This window comes from Prionailurus viverrinus, chromosome A3 (genome assembly GCF_022837055.1).
Source record: "Prionailurus viverrinus isolate Anna chromosome A3, UM_Priviv_1.0, whole genome shotgun sequence".
NCBI classification, from domain to species: Eukaryota; Metazoa; Chordata; class Mammalia; order Carnivora; family Felidae; genus Prionailurus; species Prionailurus viverrinus.
Window position 1 is genome coordinate 121,463,565 of NC_062563.1, and position 22,210 is coordinate 121,485,774.

The 22,210-nt window shown below is 39.4% G+C and overlaps 1 protein-coding gene across 8 annotated transcripts in view; it reads right to left on the minus strand.

The window, feature by feature from the left end:
• The window catches only part of NCOA1 (nuclear receptor coactivator 1), a 216,775-nt gene that overhangs the window by 11,394 nt on the left and 183,171 nt on the right, over positions 1–22,210 (minus strand). For all 8 annotated transcript variants that reach the window (XM_047852331.1, XM_047852330.1, XM_047852326.1 and 5 more), the window contains 4 exons: positions 21,560–21,874; positions 12,340–12,441; positions 10,134–10,536; positions 2,977–3,151 (listed from right to left, as the gene is read on the minus strand). In XM_047852331.1, coding sequence (XP_047708287.1) covers positions 2,977–3,151; positions 10,134–10,536; positions 12,340–12,441; positions 21,560–21,874 — 995 coding nt within the window. The remainder of the gene's footprint in view (positions 1–2,976; positions 3,152–10,133; positions 10,537–12,339; positions 12,442–21,559; positions 21,875–22,210) is intronic.

Genomic DNA, 22,210 nt, shown 5'->3' on the forward strand with positions numbered 1-22,210 from the left:
AGGACAAAGAGCCTTGCTTTAACCCTTTCTTTTTCTTGCCACCGGAGAGATAATGAAAAAGAATCACATTACACTGTCTCGGAACCCTATTACATCATTCTACTAAAAGAGTCTTTGTTTTCACGTTTTACTCCTCTCACTCCTGTCACCAAGTGGACTCTCGGTAACTCGACAGCAAGGGCAGCTCCCCCCTGCTCCTTGCGGTGTCTTGCACTGTGCAATACAAACAGGGAGTGGTCGCAAAATACACGCGGACTGTGTCAACCGATACGCTTTCACACGTGAAGCAAATAAGCAAGTGTGAATGCTTGAAGAGTTGATCTGTTTTCTTCTTCAAGTGATTTGGCAAAGTCGAAGTTCACAAAAACTGTGAAAGTACAAGAAAAATTCAAGTCCACTTTGAATCTGAATTCAAGAAGTGACCGAGGCAGGGGAGGGAATCTCTGTATCCACTCACTCAACAGATGTACATTAAGTGCTCACCTGTTCTAAAGGATGGACATACCCAAGTAAACAAAAACAGAGTCCTGGCTCTTAGGATGATTATATTCTAGTTGGAGGAGACAGACCATAAACAGATGGACTAACACACAATATGTGTGGTGTTAAGTACTAGGAAGAGACATACAGAAGGCAAGGAGGGGGTCAGGGCGTAGAAAATGCTGTTGTTTTGGAAATGATGGTCAGGGAAGTTTCATCTGGTGACATTTAATATCTATGTCTAATAAGGTGACATTTAAGGAGAGACTTGAAGTGTGACAGCGCAAACCAGGTGGCTACTGTGAGAAGAACATTCCAGCAGAGGGACTTAAAAATGCAAAGGCCCTGAGTTTGCAATGTACTTGGCACACGTGAGCACCAGAAGAATACACAGACACCAGTGTGGCAGACTGAGTGATGGCAATAGCAGCTGAGGTCAGAAGGTACCCAGGAACAAGATCACGTGGGCTTCACAGGCCCTATATTGTACTTGGAGTAAGTTGGTGAGTTCTGAGTAATGGACTGACATACTGCTCATGTTCTGAAAGCATCACTCTGGCTACCATGCGGAGATTACACGGCAGGGGAGTGAGGGTGGAAGCAGGAGACAGAAGGCTACTGCACGGTCCCGGAAAAAGATGGTGGCTCACACTAAAGAGTACAAGTGGGACGGGTAAGAAGTGAGAGCTGCTAAGAAGCTGATGTGATGTCTGATGTGGGATGTGAGGGAAAGAGAAGAGGGTTTCTCCTGAATAACTGGAAGAATGAGGTTGTAGTTTACGGAGATGGGGAAAGGTAGGAGAGGAGCTTTGGGGAAGAAGACCGTGGTAAGTTTTAGATGCCTATCAGATTTCTGACTGGGATGTTGACTGAGCAGCTGGATGTACACCATGGTGTTCAGGGGAGAAGTCGGGGCTGGAGATTTAAAGCGGGGAGTCAGGAGCATCGACATGGGCATTTATAGCCGTTAACAGTGGATGGCATAACCAAGGGAGCAAGTAGACAGAATGAGCTCTAAGGATTTCAAGTGGAGGTCAGGGAGATGAGGAAGATCCAGTGGAGGACACCAAGAGATAGGATGAGAGTCACCTTTCTCAAGAGAGAAAGATGTTCCATAACCCAAATGAAGAAGGGGCTTCAAGAAAGAATAAATGCTCAACTATATCAAATGCTACCAACGATCCCTGCATTTGGCATTGTAGAGGTCTTGCCCACCTTGACAAGAATACTCTGGAAAAGCGGCAGGGATGAAAGCCTGACCGGCCAACAAGGAATGGAAGGAGAGGTAGCATTAGAGTACAGTCTTTCAGGGAATTTAACTGTAAAAGGGTGTGGACCTGTCAGCCGGACCTTGTTTTTACCAAGACACATTTAAGTGCTTAGGTGTAGGTATGGAGCAAGAGTTTAGTTGGGTTTATAATCATGGACCATGGACTCTAAAGTGAATTTAGGAAGCTGGGATTAGAACACATTAGGAGACTAACTTCTTCCTGCAGGTTATATAGATGGTTCCATTTCTACCTAATTCACACACAGTCCTCACTAAGAGCTACGCAGTTCTCAAAAGAGAAGATTTCCTCTCACCTTTCAGTGAACTTTAGGAGAATATGGTCTTAAGTTTTCAACTTTAACTGCCTTACTTATTATGTTGTCAGATCAAACGGCTTCCCTGTCATTAGAACCAAGACACAACCTAATTAAAACCCTTATAAAACTCAAGTGAAGTGTGAAAAGTTCAGCAGCCAGGATTTGGGGGGAAAATGACATCCGTGAGATAATTCTAAGCAGAATGGGCAAGGTGAGGCCACTGAAAATCTAGAGATTCAAAAAGCTGGATGAGGCAGAATGGCCTTAGAAGCCTCAAAACCTTTGCTGTTGCTATGAGATCTTTCAAACGTGCTGAGAAGGGTGAAACCTGTATGCTCACTATTCAGCTCTAGTGAATTCTGATGTTTTGCCATTCTTGCTTTAGATTTTCAGGATTTTCTAAAGTAGGCACCATGCCCAGCATGGAGCCCAGAGCAGGGCTTGAACTCACGACCCTGAGATCAAGACCTGAGCTGAGATCAAGAATCAGATGTTTAACCGACTGAGCTACCCAGGCACCCCTAAGACTTTTAGGATTTTTAAGTGTTTTTATAAAGAATGACTTTTTTTTTTTTTTTTTTTTTTTTAAAAGTACCCATTTCTATATCTGTCCCAGGGAAGCTCTGTTACACACGGGAGTTGATCACATTCTTCAGGTGTGCTGGGGGTGGGATGGAAAGGTTGGGGGCCATTAGGTCACTTTTCCATACTGTAAACATACAGATTTGTATTAAAAACGACTTGAAACTTAAAGGATTTAAAAGTCATTATTTTTCTTTGCTAAAACACAAAATTCAGTTCCATGAACTTGCAAATGGCAGTAGCCAATAATCTATTTGGATTGTGAAGGCAGGAGCGTTCTGTGCTGCAGAGGATCAGGGATGTTCATATATAAAAACTGCCCCTTACTTGTTGTTTCCCATTGCTCCTTGCTGCCAGGCCTTCATGTCTGGTGACTGGTACCCAGAAGTGGGTGGAGTCTGCTGGAGCAGAGAGCTCTGAGGAGGAGGGATTGGCATCGGCACCATGGAGCTCCCAGGGCTTAGAGATGGAGCAAAGCTGGCCTCACCTTGGGGAACCATTCCTGCAAATTAACACAAATTAATTTAAGTGAATACTATACATTTATTAATCCCATAAAAGAGAACCCCCACCCCCCCCACCAAGGATCTGTCATACTAGAAGTTAAAAATAGCCTATTCAACAGAGTAGGGAAAACATTTCAGTTTCTTCAAAATAAGGCCGGAAACTTCAGTATAAACAGACAAGTAAACATAAAATAAGTTTGGAAGAATGCTTCCTATTAACTGAGATATTGATTTGGGTACCAAGATTATGTATAATGGTTTTTTTTCTGTTCTTTGCTTACACGAATTTTTAAGTGTGAAAGACATATATATGTCAGATTACCTGTGTCATAAAAATAAGTTAGAAAGGGAAAAAGGTTAAGACAAATGCATGTGTGAAATGAAAAATGACAAAGTTTTTCTGTCCATGCCTCAGTCACCTTTGTGGGCTCTTGTTCCCTTCCCTGTCCTTTCCTTTTAAGCTTTATTGAGATATAATCTACATAGCCTCAAATTCACTCATCGAACTGCACAACTCAATGATTTTTAGTAAACTGTATGGAGCCATGCATCTATCACCCTGAAGGCCTCCGATGCCTGTCTACAGTCATTCCTTTCTCCTATCTCCAGCCTCAGGCAACCACTGATCTGCTTTCTGTCTTGACAGATGTGCCTTTTGGGGAATTCTCACATAAACGTAATCCTATCAGGTCTTTTGTGTCTGGCTTCTTAGTGTTTTTGAGGTTGACCATTCTGTAGCATTTATTGGTAGTTCATTCATTTCTATGCAGGGTAATTCTTCTTTTTTTTTTTAAGTTTATTTATTTGAGAGAGAGAGAGAGGGAGACGGAGAGACAGAATCCGAAGCAGGCTCTGCAATGTCAGCACAAGCCCGACGTGGGGATCGAACTCATGAGCTGTGAGCCAAAATCAAGAGTCAGATGCTTGACCAACTGAGCCACCAAGGTACCCGTCTATGCAGGGTAATTCTTATTAGCAGCTATTGATATAATTGTGTTGAAAATCAGCTGGCCATAACATTAACAGTTTATTTATGGATTTTTATTCTGTTGCAGTGATCTGTGTGTCCACACTTGTACTAATACTATATTGTCCTCATTGATGTAACTCTATGGTAATTTTTGAAACTGACAGTCATCCAACTTGGCTTTTCTTTTTCAAAATTGTCTTGGCTACTCTGGGTCCTTTACATTCCCACATAGATTTTAGGAGAAGCTTGTCAGTTTCTTCAAAAAGCATGCTGACATTTTGACTGCATTGAATTATGAGATCAATTTGGAGTGAATTTAGCATCTTTTCAGTCTTTTTCCGATTTCATTTTATACAGTTTCCATTGTTATATCTTCAAGTTCATGAATCTTTTCTTTTGTAATGCCTAATCTCCTTTTTATCCCATCTACTATACTTTTCATCTCAGACATTGTCCTTCTTGTCTCCAAAAGTTTGATTTTGGTTTTAGTTATATCATCCTTACCACCTTTACTTAGTATGTTCAAGCTTTCCTCCAGTTTCTTGACCATATAGAATGTATAATTATTATAAATTATACATTGAGACAGTTGTATGACTCAATGTCCTGTCTACTAATTCTATCATTTGTGTGATTTCTGAGTTGGTTTTGATGACTGATTTTTCTCCTTATCATTGGTTTTATTATCTTGAATCTTTGCGTGCTTGGTAATTAAAAAGTTCAGATCCCAGACCTTGTGGATTTTACCTTGTTAGGTGCCAGATTTTTAAAAGTCCTTTAACTATTTTCAAACTTTGTCTGGGTTGTAGTTAGATTATATGGAGACAGTTTAATTCTTTTGGGTCTTGTGCCTTAAGGGACAAGAGCAGAGCTTAGGGCATATTTTGCCCTATTACTGATGCAAAACCCTTCTGAGTATTCTACTTGACATCCCACGAATTATGAGGTTTTCAATTCTGGCTGGTGGGAAGAGAAGCTGGCCCTGTGCGAACTTTGTAGATTGTTCTCTATAATCTTTCCAGGTGTTTTTCCCTAGCGTTGGTTTGTACACACACACACACACACACACACACACACACACACACCCCTGAGTGGGACCCTGTGCACATCTCTGTGGCTCTCTGTGTGACTCCTTCCTGGTCCTATGAGACCTCTAGTTTTCCTGAGACCTCTAGTTGCCTGGCTTTCCTGGACTCCCAGTTCCATGGGCTCGACTCAGAGAAACCACTGGCTCCTGTTGGATTCCCTCTCCATGTAGCATGGTCTGGACAATTTCAAAAACTATGGTTTAATGTACTTTGATTTTTTGTTTGTTTCAGATGGGAGAATAAATCTGGTTCCTGTTATTCCACCTTAGGCAAAAGTGTAAGTCCATAATAGTTTAAAAGAGTAAAAATGGATTTCTTTTCTAGGATTTCTGTTATGCTGGCACTTTGTATTTTATTCCTGACAAAATACATTTCATAGTTAAATACTTTTGAGGTACTGAAAGTTATAAAGGTACAGAAAAAAAAACAGTCATAATTTGATTACCTATAATTTAGTATAATTCCTTCAAATCTTCCTTTATAAAATGTTGCACAATTTTGTGACCTGCTTCTTTCCCTTATGATTATATCATAAGCATGTTTCTGTGTTTTTAATGTCTCTTTATAAATATAATTGCATATTCTGTGTTTTGCCATTGTTATAATGATTTTTCTCTTTTTGTTTGGTTAACCTGGCTAGAAATGTAGTTAACTTATCCAATTTTGTTTTTTTTAATAGGCTACGATTTTAAAAATATTTAAAATTTTCTGTGAAAGCTGAGCCAACTGTAGACTTCCTATTGTTTTTTCTTTCATTATATGTTTACTTTTTTCTTGGTAAAGATTTTATAAATGAAGCTACAGATTTTCTCTCTGCTGCTTCCTCCATGTGTAATTTAATCTCTGATAAATAATTTGAGTCAGAATATATGGAGAAATTATTGTTTTCATCTATGACTCTAGAAGGTGGTTTTCCCCCCCAACATCTTCATTTATATGTTGACTATCTGCACACATTCTAAATTTTAACCATTTTGGTTGCGATCTTTGAAAAAAATGTTTCTTGGTTCCTAATGCATTCTTAACCTCACTAATGGTGAAATAATTTTTTTCAGAAAAATATATATGTGGGGGAGGAAAAGATACTTATTGTATTCTGGACATTATTCTATAGAATCAAAGTTGAACAAGATGTAAGAGATTGCAAGTATATCAGCATAGTTTCTGACATTTCTTTCTGGACTCATCTCACATTCTGTTTTCCTTATCAGATGACCTCATTTTAGTCCGAAGAACCAGCTTGTGAATGATAACTGGAGGGGTAGTCAGAATTCTGATTCTGGCCCTGCTATCACATTGGACCTTGGGATCCCTTGGACTAGACAATCTAATTCCTTCCAGTTTAAAATTTCTATAGTTCTGTCTTTGCCTAGACCAGGCTAAGTATTCCTGTTGGACCATAAACAGTATCACAGCCATTTGGCAGCAGCAACTAGAAAGGGGATTCATCTTTCCATTCATTTACTTCTTCAAAGATTCATTGAGCAGCTACTCTCCCCACCAGATCACTGTGCTAAGCAACAGAGAAACTAAAAGGGTTAATGCTTTGTTCAATCAAGGACCTTGCTGTTTAAAAGTAAGGCAGGTAGGTGAACAAGTGGCTGTAAGACAGGGTGATGGGTGCTTATGATTGGGAGCAGTCAGGGAAGGCTTCCCAGAGGAGGCATCTCTGGAAGATGGGAGGAACAGGAATGAGGCAGGTAATGAAGGATATTGGTTTGAGACAGAGGATACAGGATGTACAAGGCCTAGTAAGTAAAGAGAGTGAAGTATGTACTCTTCCTTGGAACTTGAGAAGTCTGTTACAACTGGAACACTGAGACATGGAGAGAAGGGGAAGAGGAACTGATGAGTCCAACTTTGGACAAGTTGAATTTGGGTGCTGGTCAAAAGAAAATTCAAGTATGTCTGTCATCAGGCAGCTGTGCACAAGAGCCAAGAGATCTGGTTAGGGACACAGAAGAGAGTCATTAGCATGAAGAGGTCACTGAAGCCACAGGAGTAGATGAGATCACTTAGGAGGAATGGGTGGAGTAGCATGTTTACTGTAGTTCACAGACGAGGGAGCTGTGGACTGGCTTCAAGGAATTCATGAAGTGGGTACAAAATTTTGTAAAAATTTCCATCATATTTACTTTAAATATCACCTTAGTATCAAATAAATTTTAAATGTCTAATTCTGTTCTTGTGCACTCATCATTGAGGCACGATAGTCTAGAAAAGTTTGTGGCTTTCAGAAATAAAAGAAAGCATACTCTGCCATTAATATTACCCACACATTCCTTCATTTACTTTGGGCCTATATTGAAAAGATGCCAAAGCAAAAGACAAAAGTTAATGAATTCAACTTTTGGTTTTACTATCATCAATGAACACAACAAACTTTTTCTGCCAAGGGCCAGATGGGAAATATTTCTGGTTTTGCAGGCTACAAGGTTTCTGGTATAATTACTCAACTCTGTATGAAGCCAACCACAGATGACACTATGTAAACTAATGAGGATGGTTACAATCAAACTTTATGTTACAAACTTTATTTATAAAAACACGTGGTGGCCTTGATTTTATTTTATTTTTTGAAAGAAGGCCTCATTTGAAAAGGCTGAAAACTTTTCCAGAACTTGAATTTGTATTCCCACAAAACCTGGTCTTGAAGATTTCTACCAGATTGCTGATAATGTTGGAATGAGTTTGTAACTTAGAGCAGTGGAAAAACTAAAAACATTGCCTCTTTAAATGTTCTTTTGCTCTCCAGAAAAACTGCCAATTCCCCCCTATTATTTTGAAGCAGTTCAGGGAAGAACTGAAAGCTCTGTCATTCATTTCAATTTGCACCTGGATGAAAACAACCACTCTCCCGAGTGCATCCAGCGTCTGGGTTTTGTTTGTAGTATGAATGCTGACTTTACCAAAGATGAATTCTTACTTTGTGAAAAGCATTTTCCTGCCCATCAAAATTTGGACTAGAAGAAAAATCCATGTACCAGATAGAGCCGTATAAAGGGTAGCAACACATCCAGCTGTGTGGCTTAGAGAAGTAAACTCCACCAGCTCATTATCTCAATCACTGTGTACCACAACAGATCAGACTAGACCCACAACTCTGAAAAGAAATCTTGTCAATTTCACTGGCAATGGGGTTGTGAAGCCCTGCTTTTCTAGGTGGCTTTGTGGAGGAACCAGAGCAGGATAGGAAGTTCTTTCTTGGCTTTCCAGAGAAGAGGTGTTAAAGAGCATGACTGAAAATAGATAGAAGTACTGTTTTCATTTTTATTTTTTTAAGAGAAAGAGTCTTTGGGGAATTTACTAATGTTGGGCTTACTCACAGCTATTTTTTTTTCACCAGTGAACGAGATAATCTTTTGATTTGAGGCTCTGTAATCAATATTATGAATGCAACTCTATTTGCTGTCTGGGCTAAGTTGCCTTTTGAAGAGCAGTGGGGAAAGAGATATCTAATGGAGTCTTCTAACGTTGGAGGAAGTACTTCAGCAGGCTAGAATAAAGTGAAAAAGCCTTGTCAAGTTCTTTGCATGCAGAAATCGTAAGACACATGAAAGTGGCCTTCAAAAGGTTCAGACGATATTATAATTAGGATATGGATTTATAATCCTTTTCTTGCCCATACAGATATTGTCAGTGATATAAGCCAGCCAAAGATGACTTCATTGTGCTGAGGACAAAGGAACTGATGTGACATAATTTTGAGTAAAAGGTTTTAGAGAATTCTGGTGCTGTCTGACACAAGTCTCCCTAGATAACTTAATTTGATAGTCACAGGATTTTAGTACTTGTTGCCACCAGAATGAAAGTCTACATTGATTTGGCTGTCAAAGTTGATAAGCATATTGCCATGTAAGAAATCTCTATAGAACCTCAACATTTTATTCAAGTCAAATAGCAGCCTTCTCATGGAAACTCATTTTTAGGCTGCCTTATAATTTACTTTTTCTTTCACTTATAAAATGAAGGGATTTGTTTCAATTTTTCCCCAGGAATTTGCCATTAAATTTGCATCAAAGTTTGATTAAATATCATGGATTAAACAAATGTGTTTTATTGCCACTACCCATTAGAATCTGAAAGCGACAGAGGCACCTGGGTGGCTCAGTCAGTTAAGCGTCCGACTTCGGCTCAGGTCATGATCTCGCCGTCCGTGGGTTCAAGCCCCACGTCGGGCTCTGTGCTGACAGCTCAGAGCCTGGAGCCTGCTTCCGATTCTGTGTCTCCCTCTCTCTCTGCCCCTCCCCTGCTCATGCTCTGTCTCTGTCTCTCAAAAATAAATAAATGTAAAACAATTAAAAAGAAATTTAAAAAAAAGAAAGAATCTGAAAGCGACAGAAGTAAAATTTAAAGGGACATCATCCCCTAGGACAAAGAGAATAGAAGGGAGACAATGCAAACAAAAGCTTAAAAAGGAAAAAACCTTCTGAAAGCCAGAAAGTTCCTGATATTCCAGAGGAATAGCTTGTAACTTAAACAGCTAAGAGTGCTCCAATGAGAAGTCTGAGACACTTTGTAAAGATGTGTTATCCCTATATAAACTATCAAAAGACCCAAATCTCCAACATAAGGAAAACACTGTAGGCAAATTTTGAGTTAATGTACTTCAACTCACTGTCTGAAGTGGACTCTCATGAGATTCTCACAAGGACCCGTGACAGAAAGTAAGAAAATAAAAGAATATGCTTTGCAGACAAAATGTTAAAAATGTTAGAATCAGACAGGTCCTTCTGGATCGTGTCATTAATCATCTTAGCTTTCAACAAGCCTCAATGAGCCATTAGTGGCAAGAGAGGAGTCTGAAGCCTGGATCTCCTGACTCCCAGGTCAGCGTCTTTCTTCTTCAGCTCACTGCCTCACCGTCAGTGAGCCTGTACGTATACGTAATAAAGCAGCATAGAGGTGTAATCCTCATACCTGATCCTGGATACTGGAAGACATTCTGCTGCATCTGAGGATTGATTCCAGTGCCAAACTGCCCTCCCATGTTTCCTGTCATGCCTCTGTTCACCATGCTGTTGCGGTTGGCCAAGGTTGACTCGGGATTTGCTGCCAGTTGTGAAAACGGGCTGGTAGAAGCAGGTGGGGTTCCTGGATTTGTACCATAGTTTGGTGGGTAGGGAAATTGCTGCGGAGCACCCTGAGGAAGACGGGGGTTCCCCATTTGAACTGGCAGTCCAGATGAGGGAGGGAGGTTGTTCCCAAAGCTTTGTTGCCTCATGAGCATGGCTCTTTGCTGCTGTATTAGCTGCCTCTGTCGGTGCTGTTGGCTGTACAACTCCCGCTGGCGCTGTGCCAACATTTGGGCGTTCAGGGGTGGCTGCAAAGGAGAAAACAAATCCTCACTTATTAATATTGTTATCGTCGCCACCTATTTTGGAAAGCTTACAGGATAAAGCCTAGTAGCTTGGGACAACAAAATATGTAGCAATTATCACTATGACTTCGATCTTATCTGACTTTAGGTTGTTACGAGACTTTTTTCTTTTTCATTTCCCCCAAATTTACTGTGTTTCTTCCCCCAAATTTACTGTGTGTCCCCTCCCTTTTTAATGTTTACTTATTTATTTTGAGGGAGAGAGAGAAAAATCCCAAGCAAGCCCCGTGCCACCAGGGCAGAGCCTGACATGGGGCTTGATCCCACGAACCACACGCGATCATGACCTGAGCTGAAATCAAGAGTCAAAACACTCAACTGATTGAGGCACCCAGGTGTGCCCCTGCCTTTTTGCACTAAGATCAGTTATTCCACTTTCATGAATAAAATGTGATTATAGTTGATTTTAATTTTCTTCATATTTCCTATATTTTCCAAATTATTTATAATGAACATGCATTACCTTTACAACTAGAAAAACCTACAAATACTGTTTAAAAAGGAAGAATCAGAAATCCAGGATCCAGTGCCAAATAAATTGTTACTTAAAAAGAAAATAATTCATTAGAAATAAAATAATAAACAGAAATAAATGGAACCAGCTATTTTATATCATTGTTGCAGTAAAGACTGCTCGAGGCATTGGAGTACATATTTTAATAGCTGTAATAGTAGGAATGATAAAAGAAGCCATAAACGTAGGCTAAAATCACTTTTTGGTCTAACCCGTAAAGCAATATGGCATGTCAATAAAGCCTTCCTCAGAAAATTTCAATTCAGACTGAGGATCAGGTTAGAGCATATAGCTCCTTTAAAATTAAACTTGCCAACCAGATATAGTCTAATGTAGAAGAAACTGTGACATATGACTTTCTGACACAAATCATCTTTATGTGAATTCCAAAAGTGGGGTCTTCTTTCCTTATAACCTAATTAACCTTGTATGACCTAATCACTGATGTTTCTTAAAACAGAGAAACCCAAGTATGGATCCATGAAGACACCAATGTCTGCTGCTTAACAGTAGTTTCTGTCAATATTTATCCTTTTGGTTAACAGTTAGCTTCCTGTATTTGCCCAAATCCATCTAGGTGCATTTCATGGAGAAAAGAAAAGTTGTTTGAATCCTCTCTAAAATTCCTCATCTCCCAAATTTGTGTGTCACCTTGGTTAAGGAAACATAAAAAAAGTGGTTGAAGCAAAAATATTAAAGTATGTGTGGAAGTTAAGCAGGGAGTGAGTACTAGACAAGACTCAGAAGGCTACCCAATTCTTTTTATGTTTAAAGTTCCAGTGGCTCGGGGTTCATATCCAAGGATTGTTAAAACAAATGAAAAATAAATAGAAAATGCTGATGCTCGGACTGAGCAGAGAACACAAGGTAGGTAAGATAACTCAGCAATGTAACTGAGTTTTGATCAGGTTTCAGCTACCATTCACACAGTTTCTTATCTAGGCTTCTTATTACTGGTATTATTTGGGATAGCAGTAAGAGTTTTCTACTTATTCATCGGGTATCTAATAGCAGTGACAACAATACCAATAAAACCAAACAGGGAACCCTTGGCTTCAGATCAAATATCAGTAAGGGGTATCACAAGTCGATTATAAATTCATTCTAGAAGAAAGCTGGACTACCACATAAGAAGATCAATTCACAGACCATTTCGGACACTCCAGTCAACACTTGGAGAAACACAGATTGGGCTGGAGGAGTACTAACAATGCCTGGTTTTCTCACAGTACCTGAGGTGTAATCTGCTGCTGCATGCCTGATCTCATATTGATGCCAACGGGAGTGTTTGCTGCAAACTGGTTTAAGATAGCTTGCCGATTTTGGTGTATCAACTAGAGAAAAATGTAAACAATGAGATATCATATTTCTATATGCAAACATATACTTTGGCCCTCACAGAGTGACACAAACTTTTTATTGATTACTAACAGGTTTTAGTATTACAGGTTTAGTAAGATTATTTCCCATGTTTATTTGCCAAAAGGCTGGCAATTCCTAACATTTATCAAATACTTCTTGTCTACAGAACACCAAATATGACAAAGCATTTAAAAGCAGAATCCATATTCATGTACATATATATATATACATATATATATGCAAATAGGTATATACACATATCGTACATACAGCGTACTTTCTAAAACACGCTAATACTTAATTATTTCAGTCAAGTACAATAATGGAGAGAAAAGAAACATCAGCCCTTGGTCTTAAACACTTGTAAATATAAAAGTAAGTATATAATAGGGCACATTCTATAAAAGTTTGGAAGATGAATGGAAAAGTTGAGGCACTTCTCATTTGAAGACTGACTGTCAGATGGGTACATATTTGGGGAAATCCAACATGATTTCATTCACTGAAGAGAATTATGTAAGAAACAAATGGTTTGAGAAAATAGACTATTTATTTAACTAGAAGAAGTAATTACTTTAGACCAGCATTTCCCAAATTGGTGTTCTAAAGAACACTGTTCTGCAGGATATTAATAGATGTGCCAGGAAAATAGCATGCTGTGCTGTATTAAGTATTGGAAATGATGGGTTACACAAGGTGAAACAGATTTCTTTACTGCAGTAATTCTATGAGCCTTTAATTGACCAAAGCACACTATGGATCTTCAAGAAGGCGTTATACTATGCAACTTGTTCTCAGAAACCTTTTTTCCTGACACGTAGCCATTAACATGACTACAGAACAATCTTGTATGGAACGCTAGTTTGGAAGATGCTGTCTGTATTGGACTTAGGGTTCCAGGTCATAGGCATTCCTTAACTTTATCAGGTAACAAAACAAGCATCCTTGGAAGTGATATTTCCTGATAAACAATCTATAGTTTAAAGAATTTCTTGCTCAATAATTTGATATGAATAAACTGTTCAGAGAGATAACAGCAACAATATCAATACTATTTTGTGTTTATATGGCATTTTATAACATAAATTACTAATAAACACATTAACATGTCAATATAGTTTACATTTTAATACATTTAATATATTTCAATATACTAAACGCAAACTAGAAAGACTAAGAAAGTTTTGTAAGAAAATCCATATTGTTGTAAAAAGTGATGAAATCACCCATTTCCAAACAGCTCAATTCTTAATTCTGGTTTCATTAATTTTCTCACTCCCATTAGGTCAGAAAACAAACTGTTTTGGGGGGGGAAAGCTCAACAGAATATAAGGATTAAAATGAAAATTTTCAGGCATTTGTGGAATATGATAAAACATTTGGAATCGCTTAAAAAATAAGGATATGAACATTATGGTTTTAAAAGTCAAAGGGACTCTTAAGTACAAAAATCTATATACTTGTTAAATTCTACAGACCACAGACATACGTTTAAATAAACCATGAACTTCATGAAGATTTATAAAAAAAACAAAACAAAACTAACTGTATGCAAGATACTACATAAGGTTTGAAGGCTAAAGAGGTGAGCATATTTCTTTCTTCCAGGAATTCTCTGTTGAGCGGCACAGGCCAATACAGAATGGCGCCACCCACAAGTGCTGTACGTGTGTATACAGGGATGTCTACAACTAACTCAGCCGAAGACGTGAAGGGAGGGACCAAGGGCATGAGTGAGCTCAATGGGACCTTGAAAGATGAGAATGCCAGCTGGCAGGAGGATGGCAGAGTTAACCTGAGGCAGAAAGTACAGCGAGTCTAAAAACAGAAGACAAAGCAATGAGGACAGGTGAAAATACACGAATACGCAGTGATGAAGACAAGTAACATTGCTGGGGGAGTGGGAGTTGGGATTCCAAACTCACAGCTTTATATGTTCTTGGAATTGTGAGACAGTGTGAGAATGCAATGGGTGGGGATGGAGGAAAGATGCCTGAGAAGTAGTAAAATTGAGAAAATAACCTTAGGAAATATATTACTACCTTGGAAAATAAACAGGCTATTTTTGGAAGTAGAAGAAATTACTGCAATCTACAAGCACTTTCTGCAAAATTGATCTGTTTCTGCCCTTGAAATAATTCTTATTCATTTCCCCATCCTCCCCTTGACCATCTCTGTGCACAACCTGAATAAGGCAGTGTACAGCTGCCTCACTCTGACCTACTAAAATGCTACCCATTATCTAGCAAGCAGATCAAGCTCTATTTCTGCCAAGGAAGTCTTCCCAAAATGATCACCATATCCTTTAACTCCTCGGAAATCTTGACTTTTGGTTGGTGGGTGGAGAGAGGTCAGTAGTCTTTACAGCTGGGGACATAAATTCAAAAGTCTACAGAGGCCAGGTCAAAAGACTTCTATTATAAAAGGAAATGTGGGGCTTGAGGCCAGTGGAACAGTACAAACTCAACCCACATGTATAAAACACCGCCCCCCCTCTTTCACACACACACACACACACACACACACACACACACACACACACACCCAGAGTTCAGACCAGCTGACATTTTGTCTGTCTGAATGTTTTTTTTTTTTTTTCCAATGCCTTACCAAGAAGTCCTTCTATAGGAAAACTGAAAGATGATTACCTAGCTAGAGGTTCTCAATCAGGGATGATTCTGCCCCACAAGAGACATTTAGCAATGTCTGAAGACATTTTTGGCTGTCTTGGGGAAAAGCTGCTACTGGCATTGGCATCTAATGGGTAGAGGTCAGGGATGCTGCTAAACGTTCTTAAATGAATGGGAAAGTGCCCTATAACTAGAATTATCTATCCCAAACTTTCAAGAGTGCCAAGATTGAAAACCCTGATTCAGCCACCGTGTAAATTTTTGACAAGGAGTTCTTTTAAAGAAGCTCATTCTTACATCAGGCAGTTTTCATGGTCAGAATTCTAGAGGTGAAATTTGCCTCCCTGTATTTTCTGCCCTTTGATCTTAGTTCTACTTTCTGGTTACTTCTATTTTCTATATAATATAAAAAATTATCAATAGTGGTTCTTCTACCAGATCCATACCCTTCTTCAGTACCCTAACACATAACACAAGTGGACTTGACTTGTTTTAAGATGGCTAAGTAATCACATTTTTTTACCTGTCTCAACTGTTACTCCCTTTTCAAAAAATTTTTTGTGGGGCGCCTGGGTGGCGCAGTTGGTTAAGCGTCCGACTTCAGCCAGGTCACCATCTCGCGGTCTGTGAGTTCGAGCCCCGCGTCAGGCTCTGGGCTGATGGCTCAGAGCCTGGAGCCTGTTTCCGATTCTGTGTCTCCCTCTCTCTCGGCCCCTCCCCCGTTCATGCTCTGTCTCTCTCTGTCCCAAAAATAAATAAACGTTGAAAAAAAAAATTAAAAAAAAAATTTTTTGTAATATTTATTTTTAGAGAGACAGAGACAGAATGCGAGTGGGTTAGGGGTAGAGAGAGGAAGACACAGAATCCGAAGTAGGCTCCTGGCTCTGAGCTGTCAGTGCAGAGTCCAACGCAGGGCTCGAACTCACGAGCTGTGAGATCATGACCTGAGCTGAAGTTGAATGCTCAACTGACTGAGCCACCCAGGCACCCCTCCCTTTTCATATTATCCTTTTCTTGGGAGTATGAAGACCCTTGCTGGAGAAGAAGAAAACAAAACTAGAACAGAATAATTACATCTCTTATCAGCCAGTGTTATACCATTTTCTACAAGCAACAGGTCTACCCATTTTTGCTGTTGTCCTTTTCTGAAAATAGAACTTTAGAAATTCTTTTTTTTTTTTAATGTTTTTATTTATTTTTGAGACAGAGAGAGACAGAGCATGAGCAGGGGAGGGGCAGAGAGAGAGGGAGACACAGAATCCGAAGCAGGCTCCAGGCTCCGAGCTGTCAGCCCAGAGCCTGACACAGGGCTCGAACTCACAGACTGTGAGATCGTGACCTGAGCTGAAGTTGGACGCTTAACCAACTGAGCCACCCAGGCGCCCCATCAACTAATGCATCTCTACTAGTTTCCTAGGGTGTTTTTCCTCCCCTTGCCCCCCCCCCCCACCAACTAGGGATTATTCATAACTATATAATAAAATTTAAAATCTTAGAATCTTTTTACTCTTTGTGTACCATATTCCAGTCAATGAGATATAGTTAAGGTCAAGAAATAGGTTTTTAAACTGATCTTCTTAAAATCCATTAAAAAGAAATAAACTATGATGTAGATCTGAGTTTGTACCTTTCTTTTTTCAAACCATCAGGCACTGTCCTAAATTCCTGCCTATGAGATGTTTTACATCTCCTGTGTTTGGCAAGAGGGAAGAAGGCATGAGAGGATATGACCAACAAGTAAACAGATGATTTCAATCTAGAGAGATAAGTGTATTATGAACACCATGTTATGAATCTGAGATATTCTGGATACTAATCCTTTGTCAGTTATACGGGGTTGCAAATATCTTCCCTGAGTCTATGGCTTGTCTTTTAACCTTGTTTATGGTATCTTTTTTTTAATGTTTATTTTTTTTTTTTAATTTTTTTTTTCAACGTTTATTTATTTTTGGGACAGAGAGAGACAGAGCATGAACGGGGGAGGGGCAGAGAGAGAGGGAGACACAGAATCGGAAACAGGCTCCAGGCTCTGAGCCATCAGCCCAGAGCCCGACGCGGGGCTCGAACTCACGGGCCTGCGAGATCGTGACCTGGCTGAAGTCGGACGCTTAACCGACTGCACCACCCAGGCGCCCCAATGTTTATTTATTTTTGAGAGACTGAGAGAGACAGAGCACGACTGGGGGAGGGGCAGAGAGAGAGGGAGACACAGACTCTGAAGAGACACAGACTCCGAAGCAGGCTCCAGGCTCTGAGCTGTCCACACAGAGACTGACGCAGGGCTCGAACCCACGAACCACGAAATCATGACCTGAGCCGAAGTCAGAGGCTTAACCGACTGAGCCACCCAGGCGCCCTGTTATCTTTTGTAAGTTTTAACGTTTATTTATTTTTGGGACAGAGAGAGACAGAGCATGAACGGGGGAGGGGCAGAGAGAGAGGGAGACACAGAATCGGAAACAGGCTCCAGGCTCTGAGCCATCAGCCCAGAGCCCGACGTGGGGCTCGAACTCACAGACCGTGAGATCGTGACCTGGCTGAAGTCGGACGCTCAACCGACTGCGCCACCCAGGCGCCCCTTTTGTAAGTTTTAAACTTGGAATGCAAAAATCAACCTTTTCCTTTATGTCATTTTTTTCAGGGCCACAGAAATCTCATATTCACATTTAGGTCATTAAAATACCCAGAATTTATTTTTGTGCATGGCATGAGATAATGAATCTAATCGAATTTTTTCCCCTCATGGACAGCCAAACGTACTAGCATTTATTCTATAGGCCATCCTTTCTCCACTGATTGCCACTTCTGTCCCTTATAAAATCTTTATATACATCTGAGTGTATGTCTGGGTTCTCTACTGTGTTCCAATCGGAAGAACTGTCTATCCCTATGACGGTTCCACATTGTTTTAAGTTCCAAAGCTTGGTTTTAAATCTTGGTATTTGGTAAGGCAAGTTCATCCTCCTTCAAGATTTTGTACTCATGCTTCTAAAATAAAGTTAGCATTTATTTGTTAAGTTTCATGTTGAGATTCTGACTGGAATTCTACTGAATTTAATTAATTTCAGAACAATTGTCATCTTTAAAAAAAATTTAACATTCATTTCTGAGACAGAGAGACAGAGTACGAGTAGGGGACAGGCAGAGAGGGAGGGAGACACAGAATCTGAAGCAGGCTCCGGGCTCTGAGCTGTCGGCACAGAGCCTGGTGTGGGCCCGAACCCAGGGACCATAAGATCATGATCTGAGACAAAGTCAGACACTTAACCGACTGAGCCACCCAGGCGCCCCCCAAAATTGCCATCTTTATGATAGTCTTTCAACTCACTAATATCTTCGTTTGGATCTTTAACTTGCAATTACGATTAATAATTTTCTAAGTTTTATAAATTGCGAACATATTTTGAAATTATATTTCTTAATTGGTTGTTGATAGTAAAAAGGATTGCTATTAATCTTTATTTCTTGGGGTTTTTTTTTTTTCTAGAAACACTGCGAAACTTCTCAATTAATTCTAAGTCCTCTGTAGGTTCTCTTGGATTTTCTACATAAGCAGTTGTAGTGTTTGTATATGATTATTTTGTTTCTTTCTCATGTTTGCTTTCTATTTCAAAATCACTTAATTTATAGTGTACCAATACTTAATTTATAGTGTACCAGTTTTTCTTTTTCTCTGCACTAATATGAACTTATTCATTTAAAATATACATCCTGTCATCTAATGGAATTCAGGCAGGAGAAAGGGCAAGTGTTCCATCTCAGTTCACCAATTTGATCCCAACACGTGCAACTTTAAATAAACCTCCATTTCTTGATTTTATCAGGTATTGTTATTGCCAACTCACAGCCATTTACCCTCCCCTTCCTCCTCAATGACAAACTAGGAGTTTGTTCAGCTGACTATCCCAAATCATGCACAAGGGGTTAACTGTGTGCTCTAAGCCAATCCTTGCCATCAGGTGGTTAAGGGTGTACATGTGACTCAGTTCTGGCTGGCCAGACATGTGATAAAACAATTTTCCCCCCATTTTCTTTTTTTGGAGTGGTACGGAGGAAAGAAGGGCAAGAACCTGGAAAAAGTTTCTTGGCTTATGGAAAAAGATGCACCGGTGCATGTGATATTTGTAACCACTGGAGCCATTTTTCTAGTTGCCAGGGATTAGAGAGTAAAAAGATAGAAAGAACGTAGGTCCTTGGATAACATTCTTGAGCCTGTGAGGTAACCACACCTCAACCTGTCTCTACTTTGTATCATCTCATTATCTGAGTCAAAATACTTTTTAAAAATGGCTTCACTCCTTTGAATTGATGTTTTTTCTTTCCATGTTGCTGAAAGCATCTTAACTGAAATGATGACTGAGATAAGCCTTGGCCAGACCTCGCAGAGAACCCTTAACTCACACAGAAGACTCCAAGCATTTACAGACTGTGGACTGGGATGTCCCACTGTTATACAGAAGAACTTATGGTCCAGAACCCAGAAAGTAGGTCTGGATGATGAGGCTCATTTGGTAGCAAAGTATTGTTTTACACGGCATTATAGGTTGTTTTGTGTACTGACATATCTCAGGGCTCAAAACTTTCTCTAACTTGATGGATATTTCACTCTGTTGGGTTACCAAGACCACCGAACTTTGGACATGTCTCCCTGATATTTAAAGGAAGCAACAAGGAGCCACATTTGTCTATTTGCACCCTTATTTCATGTTAAACCTCTGCATTGCTACCTCTGCTTATCAGCTGTTTTAGGAAAAAATCAAAGTAAAAGTGATTTTTTTCCCAAACTACGTGCGAATTATTATCTCATCCATTCACAAACCTAACCTAGACTGTTGATCTGGCCTTGCTCAATGAACCCTTGCCTTTAAACAGTATTTACTGACTCTACCCTGTAAAATGAAAATCAGCACACCTACGTTTTCCTCTACTTTTTGGGTTAACCCTTAATCACTACTTGCACTGTTATGTAAGTTTCCAGTTGTGTATGTTTGGAATACTCCAAGCTGATGGGAAGTTCTAAAAGTTGCCTGTATCTCCTTAATTCTTTGTATTCCTCATAGTGCCTAGTAGTCTCCCTAAATATGTTTTGCGAATGACATGTTTTGTGAACCAATAAGCATTTCTTATTCTTGTGCTCTCTACTGAATAATGACAAGTTATAGCAAGAGGTAGTTTACCTTCAACTAATACTCAGAACACATTACCATTTCCTTTCTAGATTTCTCTTTTCTTCCCTCTCTTCCCCTAATTCCTCTTTCAGTTCTTTATTCCACCCTAGAATTTTAAATAGTATTCTTTTTTTTGGTTATTCTACCATTACTAATTTTTTCCTATCTCGTCTGGAGCTCCCTTTCTCTTTGTCCCTTTCATCATCTTCTTTTTAAGTGGAATGGAAACTCATTTTATATTACTTATTGTATTTACTGAATATAATTTGATAATAAGAGCTAGCGTTTAGTGTTACTGCATGCCTGGCACTATGTTAAGATCTTTACATGTACTAACTCATCTAATCTACACACCGCCGATGAGGTAGAGGAGTTATTTATTAGTCTCCTTTTATGGCTATAATCAGAAATCAGAGGCTTTAAAAGGGTAAATCATTTGATTGCCAACCCACCTAAGTAAGGTCAGAAGTAGGACTTGAATCTAGAGCTCCTATAACATTATATAATATTGCCTTTCTAATATAATTTAGTTCCTTCTTTCTCTTCCTTTCTGAATTTCTAACACTCCAGGAAATTGCTTTAAATACTTTACAGAAAATCCAAAGTAATACATACAGATGGTTAAAAAAATACAAAAAGATAAATAAGAAGAAGTAACAATCTATAGTGCTGGTCCCACTTCCCAGAGCCGATACTTTTAACCATTTGCTTTTTTGGTCTTGATGCTTATCTCTGTATGTGCTGCTCATTCAAACTTAAATATTTATGCCATTATACCCATTCATTACCTGTCATGAGACAGAAGATTTAACTCACCCACAACTCCCCAGACCCCCAAACTATCCTTTCCTCTACTCTACTCTCCTAATATAATAACATCATTAAGCTTCAATCACTCCAACTTCAAACAACAAAGATTCCATTTTCTGTTCCATCAATCAATCATAACAGTACCTTCTGATGCTCTACTTGATAAATTAAGCTACATATTTCTCTTTATTAATTTAATAATGATATGACGTTCGTCCTAAATATTTTGTCTCAAAAAACAAAATCCACTTGCTTTAAAATTTTAAGTCTCACAGTACTGTTATGAGCCAGTTGCCTTTAGCTGAATGAATGTGTTCTTTATTTTATCCTAGCAGACCAAGGACAGTTTTTTGAGTCTTTCATAAAGGTTGTGGGACTACTCCCACTTAATACCTTTCTTGTAGCAATTAGGCTGTTCTTATTTCAGAGAGGGAGCCAGCACACGCCTTTAAATGTATCACCTGCTAAAAAAGAGTGCTCACCTGCTGCTGTCCCTGCAAGCGCTGCTGAAGCTGAAGCCGCAGCTGGTTGGGGGCAGCGGGAGGTCTGTTCAGAGTCTGTCTGGGCTGCATGCCCATGCTGGGTGAAAAAGCGCCTCGGGGAGGTGTTACTTGAACAGGCATAGTCCCCAGTGAAGGTTTTTGCCTGACCATGCCTTGGAAAGGGCTGGAGAGATTGGCAGTAGGTGAAGGAGAAGAATAAGGCTGGGAATAAAGGTTGGGTCTTTCGTCCATCATCAAAGGTGATGTTGCTTGTTGTGGTGGAAATCTCTCCGATAACACATCTAATCCACCTCCCTGTTGGACAGCAAGCCAGAACATTTTACAAATAAGTTAATGCCAATACGTGACATGCTTCTCTATGTAATCTTGGATCTGAGAACATTTACCTCTAGAACGTCTTATTATAAAATATTCATGTTGAAGTCATGAAGCTCTCTAGGAGTTTGCTACATAAAGGAATCACTTATGAAAAGTTAACTTTTGAAATGGAGTAACAGATGAACTGAGATGTTTAAAATCTCAGAAAAGAGATAAAAACATGGTTAAAACAAAAGGCCCTAAAATCAATGAGATAAAGCTAAAAGGTTTAAAAAGAACCACACTGCAAAGCCTAAAAGAGAACACACTTTA